General features: G+C 48.1%; 1 protein-coding gene across 1 annotated transcript; it reads left to right on the top strand.

Moving 5' to 3' along the window:
* The first annotated feature begins 1975 nt into the window (after window positions 1-1975).
* Window positions 1976-3088, top strand: LOC142992535 (somatostatin receptor type 2-like). The gene has a single exon (XM_076143003.1). It carries the CDS (start codon window positions 1976-1978, stop codon window positions 3086-3088), a length of 1113 nt encoding a protein of 370 aa, XP_075999118.1.
* The last annotated feature ends 3353 nt before the right edge of the window (window positions 3089-6441 follow it).

The raw sequence follows: 6441 nt of genomic DNA, 5'->3' as shown, positions 1-6441 counted from the left end.
GTGCGTCTGTGCGCGCCCTCTCCATCCTCTCCGCTCTCCAGCTGGAAACAGTCGCGGACCGCGCGTCGCCACCAGCGCACCGGCTCTCTGCCCCCCGCATACGGACTCTCTGCCCCCCTCACACCGGCGCTTTACCCCCCCCCTTACACCGGCTCTCTACCCCCCTTACACCGTCTCTCTACCCCCCTCACACCGTCTCTCTACCTCCCTCACACCGGCTCTTCACCCCCCTCACACCGGCTCTCTGCCCCCCTCACACCGGCGCTTTACCCCCCCCTTACACCGGCTCTCTACCCCCCTTACACCGGCTCTCTACCCCCCTCACACCGTCTCTCTACCTCCCTCACACCGGCTCTTCACCCCCCTCACACAGGCTCTCTGCCCCCCTCACACCGGCTCTCTGCCCCCCCCTCACACCCGCTCACCTCTCCGTTCCCTCCTCTGCGCTCGTTCCCCGCATCGCACGGAGCTTCACACACTGGCGTCGCGACAGAAACAAACTTGAGGGATGCTTACAGCCACTTTGGCGAGTAGCCGGAGCTCACACACACTGATTGACTCCGATGGAGGCGATGCAGCCCAGTGTAGGTAAGTGACTCCTCAGCAGCTCATGAAGTTCAGATCAGGTTCTTCTCCATGCTGCTGTTAGATCACAGAACCTCCCTGATGAGGAACCACCAGCATTTACTGTCCTGCTGATAGGAAACTGATCTGATGTTATTTTACATCTTATGCATGTTCAGTATTGAGTCTTATGTGTGTGCAGCAGCATCACTGTTGTTTCCCTCAGCAGGTCAGATGTTTATGACCTTGTTCACTTTCTTATGACTGAGATTTGACTTTATTCCATTATGCATGTTTACAGAGCAGCTTCATCTTATTTGTGGTGATGCCCTGATTTATTTTGACATCCTGACTTATTAATGACATTTCTATACTTGTTTTTATTGTTTTGTTTTTTGTACCTCAAGACACAAAAACACTCAAGCTTCTGATTCACAAACACACACACATTAAATCCACAACCAAGCTTCTGTTTTGCTGCTGCTTGAGCTGAGACTACTTCATTGCTGACACATTTCCGTCCTCCTCGTCCTCCTCCTCCTCCTCTTCCTCCTCCTGCCACAGAGGAGATGATGAAGCATCACAATAATCAAAGCTCTCCAGCTCCTGGCTTCATACTAAGTTAAAGGTCCGTGCAGCTTTGCCTCCTGACTCCTTCACGGCTCACTTATTGGCACTGCAGCCGCTCACTCATTCAATTACTTAAGACTGGGATTAATTTACACCCATGTCCACCCCCTAATAAATAAATATTACCTGTCAGTAAGAGAGAAAAAAAGAAGCTCCTCCTGACGGATCATTGAGACGCATGGGGAGGGCGATCATTCCCCGGGGGTGAGCCGGGGGCTGTGGGGTGTGTGGAGTGATTTCCCTGAGCAGCGGAGGTAATCTAGTGGACTTGACTGTATCAACTGGCAAAGCAGCTCTCGCCACAGGTAGTGAGCGCTGTGCTTTGAGCTGCCACAGCTGCTCCGAGCGACAAACTGACATAAGGGCCATCGTAAAAAAAGAAAAAAAAGAAAAGCATAATGACACGAATAAATCTACTGCGACTCGTCTGAGCTGTAGGAAATAGACATTTGTGCTGTGTGTGTGTGTGTGTGTGTGTTGTGTGTCATCGAGCGTATACTTTCCTTCATTGCGGTCAACTGAGTCAACACACAAACACACACACACGTGAGCAAACGGTGTGCAGAGTGAGTGGAGATCAGGTCCAGTGTCCATCCAGGCAGAACTGAATCCATATTTCCTCTCCAGCTTTGTAAATAAGCAACAGTATTGACATGCAGTGTTGCTGACAGAGCTCTCACTTGTGTGTGTGTGTGTGTGTGTGTGTGTGTGTGTGTGTGTGTGTGTGTAGGTGGGAGGCCCTGATGCGTGTGTGCGTGTGACGTAGACAGACCGAGGAATCATGGACTCCTGGATCTTCCCGTCGTCGCCCTCCAACCTGTCGGATCACTTCATGTACGACAGCTTCGTGCAGGGCAACGAGACGGAGCTCCGGGGGAACCACACCGACCACAGCTTCACCCGGACCGGCACCGTGGTCATCACATGCATGTACTTTCTGGTTTGCACCGTGGGGCTCTGCGGAAACGCCCTGGTCATCTACGTCATCCTGCGCTACGCCAAGATGAAGACCGTCACAAACATCTACATCCTCAACCTGGCGGTGGCTGACGTGCTCTTCATGCTCGGCCTGCCGTTCATCGCCATCCAGTTGGCGCTGGTCCACTGGCCGTTCGGCCCCGTGCTCTGCCGGGTCGTGATGACCGTCGACTCCTTAAACCAGTTCACCTCCATTTTCTGTCTGATGGTCATGAGCATCGACCGCTACCTGGCTGTGGTTCACCCGATCAAGTCCACAAAGTGGAGAAAGCCGCGCATGGCCAAAACCATCAACCTGACCGTGTGGGGCGTGTCGCTGATGGTCAACCTGCCCATCGTCATCTACAGCGGCGTGATCACCAAGCACGACGGCTGCTTCTGCACCATCGTGTGGCCGGAGCCTCAGGAGGCCTATTACACCGCCTTCATGTTCTACACCTTCATCCTGGGCTTCTTCCTGCCGCTCATGGTCATCTGCCTCTGCTACTTATTCATCATAATCAAGGTGAAGTCCTCGGGGATCCGCGTGGGCTCGTCCAAGAGGAAACGTTCAGAGAGGAAGGTGACTCGAATGGTGTCCATCGTGGTGGCCGTGTTCGTCTTCTGCTGGCTGCCGTTCTACGTCTTCAACGTCACGTCGGTGACTGGCACCATCAGCACCACACCAATCCTGAGGAGCACTTTTGCTTTCGTGGTGGTTCTGGGCTACGCCAACAGCTGCGCCAATCCCATCCTCTACGCCTTCCTGTCAGAGAACTTCAAGAAGAGCTTCCAGAACGTTCTATGCCTCAAGCGTGTGGGCGGGCTGGATGAGATCGACCGCAGCGACAGCCGGCAGGATAAGTCTCGCATGATAAACGACCCCACAGAGACCCAGAGTTCTCTACTGAACGGGGACCTGCAGACCAGCATCTGAGAGGGAGACACACACACACACACACACACACACACACACACACACACACACACACATACAGTAGATACATATAAATTGCAAGCTCCTTATCAAGCTCTATTACGCCACATCAGAGGGACATATGCTTGTTAAATATTTTACAATTTGCTGTGGAGGGATCTTTCATTTTTCGGGAGGACAAAGGCGCCATAGAAATTAAAAATGCAAAACATCTTTCTGCCTTTATTTCCCTCTCAGAGACGATAAACTTCTCCATTATAACACAATCACAACTTGTGTTTGCTCTTTGCTGTGTTTGGTCCTGTTTGCTCTGAGTGTATTGACTCTGGGATCGGGTGGAACAGATACTGACACCCACTGCACATGGTCCCCCGGGAGACACGGACTCTCCCTGGAGACCCTGGATTATGGACACGTGTCACAGCGTGTCACAGCGTCCACTTTCCACTGATGTGAAGCGTGTGGACATTTCACACATTTCCCTGCTTCTGCTCCTGTTTTTTGGGGGGTTTTGTGATGTTGTTATCTGCAAACCAGACGCTTTATCTGTAAAAACTCAGTGTGCATAGTTATGCTGCGGTGGTTTGGTTGCAGAGCTGCTCGCCGTGTTACAACTAAATGTGTTTGTTAGTCGCACAAGTCGATGAATATCAGTCCATTATTGTTTGATGATAGCGCTCTAGTGTGCGGTTGTACTTGTGACAAAAATAAGTGAATATAAATGTGAATATTACTTAATATTACGTTGTATTTAGTCCTGTATCCTAGTGAAATGCATTGTTTATGTTTCCTTAATGTTACTGGCTCGGTTGTTCAGCCGGGTCGGCCTCTAACCAAAGTGCTGCTAGTGTGTCTAGATGTGACTTAAACAGCGTCAGTGATGCTTCACTTCATTTAGTTTGGTCCTGTTGTATGTTAAGTGACTTATCTATAGTTACCATACATCAAACAACACTCGTCATTCTTTGTATGTGTTGCATAAATTGTTAAAGCTGTAATTGATCGCCTGAACGCGTACCCATGCATATTTGAGGAGCGCCTCTGAGGGAAGCAGCTCAGCTCATATTTGATGGGATCGTTCTCATTACCAGCCGACACCTTCCACTGCCAACGGAGGTACACAGATCTGTGAGTCAGGGGTCAAAGGTCGGCAGGTGATTTAACACCATTTCCCTGCAGGTGTTTGGGATTAGAGGAAGGAGAGAGGTGACCTAATCTCCCTGTAAATAATGGAACACAGTTTGGACTGAAGCTGAATGTAACGTATTCTCATTTTTCCATCGTCATGGTTTCAGCGTGTGCGTGACGACGTCGACAAGCGCGGGGTTCTGCTCCCGGCTTTCCGACATACATGAATTTGAGAAGGGCTAGAACACTGAGCTCAAATGGGTTCATGCTGTTCCTTTCTTGTAAACGTGATCACTCTGCAGTTTCACTCCCATCGTCACCCTGTGTGGCTCCTGACCTGGGGGCGCTGTTTGACCTTTAACCCCAAGTAGGTCATTCCAATACAAACCGTAAACCAGTGGGATGAATGGACGGAAGGACGAATGTGCAGTGAATCTTGCTGGAATCCGTGTGTGTGTGTGTGTGTGTGTGTGTGTGTGTGTGTGTGTGTGGAGTGTGGCAACATACACAAAGATATTAAATGATATCAACAAATCACATATCCACACAACCTACTGTATCTGAGGCTCCAGTCATGTTGTTTTGAACATATAACTCATTTCCTGTGTGTATGTTAATTGTTAATATTGCATGAAATGTCACTCAAATGCACAAATATTGATCCCAGAGCTGTAACATGACATCATACCACACAGAGTCCCTGCGTCTGAAGCGTGGCTGTATATATAACCTGGGCCCAAATGCCACATTTTACAAAACTACCAAAAGACGACGCACCTCAGTGTGACCTGCTGTATATTTCCATGGCAACAGTGACCGAGAGTGTTGGTCCCATGGAAACATTCATTAGTGTCACGAATAATATAACAGAGAGGTGCAGGCATTGCTGTAATATAGGAAAACAAAGTCAAGGAAGCATCCAAATCTCTCTGACCTGCTCAGTTTGCACGACGCAGTCACAGATACTACAGAGATCAGGGTGATGTCGTCGTTCAATTCTCTCATATTACAGCTTTCTCTATATCTTCTTATGTATATTCTGTTGTTAATTGCTGGATTTCTTGAGACTATATTGCTTTTTCTTCTTCTCTGTGCTTGTCGCTTTATTTTTTTAAATTCAATTTCCGTGATGTTTTCTTCTTTTTTTGTGCTTCTGCAAATCTCACTATTGTTATTGTTTTCACTCCTTCTTTGACTGTAAATCAGATCTGTGTTGTGTTGAATAACACAAAACAGGTTTAATGGAGCAAACCAATTAAATGTTTATGTAACAATGTGTTGAACCAATAAACTATAAATAATATATATTATATTTTTGGTGCTGAATTGAAATATTTCAGTAAAAGGGCCATTAAATGATTTGTTTCTCTTTATATCCAACTTCTCCAGGGATTTCTAAAGATCACAATGTGTTCTAAGAAAGGTCTTTTATTACAAACTTGTAGAAAGATGGAGCAGTCCAGTTATAAGAACATGTTGTATTGTCCAGCCATCTTTGCAACATACCTGCTAATTCTATTAATGTTTGCAGAATGTTACAAGTATAACATTGTCTTCATTTTTCATCCAAACCGAATATCATCATCTGTGATCAAACCTGCAGCTTCTGTGCAATTTCAGGCACTGATGAGCTCCAGTTTAATATTCAACTCATCCGTGTTTCTGGGTTCTACCACACGGTGGCGCCACAGTCAAACACTTCACTCCAGCCACTGTGTGACACAGTGAGACATGGAGGAGGGATGGAGGTGACGGTGCATGTTTGTCAGGGTGCTGCAGGGTGCTGCTGCACTCAGTCTCTCACACACACACACACACACACACGCCGCCTGTTCCTCTCTCCGTTATCAGAACCCTGCAGAGGGAAACCCAGGCTTCATACCAGAATCAACCAGTCGTGCCAAAGTGAACGGTGAAACAGAAGACAAACATTCCATCTTTTTTTTTTTTTCTGAGTTTAATCACTGAAACAGACAATGAAGCTCTTGTCTTCCTTTACGTTTCAGCTGCGTCCCTGAATGTCCTTGGGTGACCTTTATCTGCTCCCATACGTCAAAGTCTCGTCAAAGGTGCCACGTTCCACAAGTCTGTGATTTGACTGATCCACGCCCGAGCTGAGGGTTCCAGAGCGTCTGCAGCTGACCGAAGCAGAGGCGTGTTTGTTTCATTGACACAGCAGCTTAAACAGCCGGGGGGTGGGGGGGTGGTGTTACTCTCATAAAGGT

Source organism: Genypterus blacodes, unplaced genomic scaffold (assembly GCF_046128005.1).
Source record: "Genypterus blacodes isolate CSIRO-AG114 ecotype Tasmania unplaced genomic scaffold, CSIRO-AGI_Gbla_v1 ptg000022l_1, whole genome shotgun sequence".
In the NCBI taxonomy this organism is placed as follows: Eukaryota; Metazoa; Chordata; class Actinopteri; order Ophidiiformes; family Ophidiidae; genus Genypterus; species Genypterus blacodes.
Note: the sequence above shows the minus strand (reverse complement) of the source record. Positions and strands in the feature narration are given on the sequence as shown.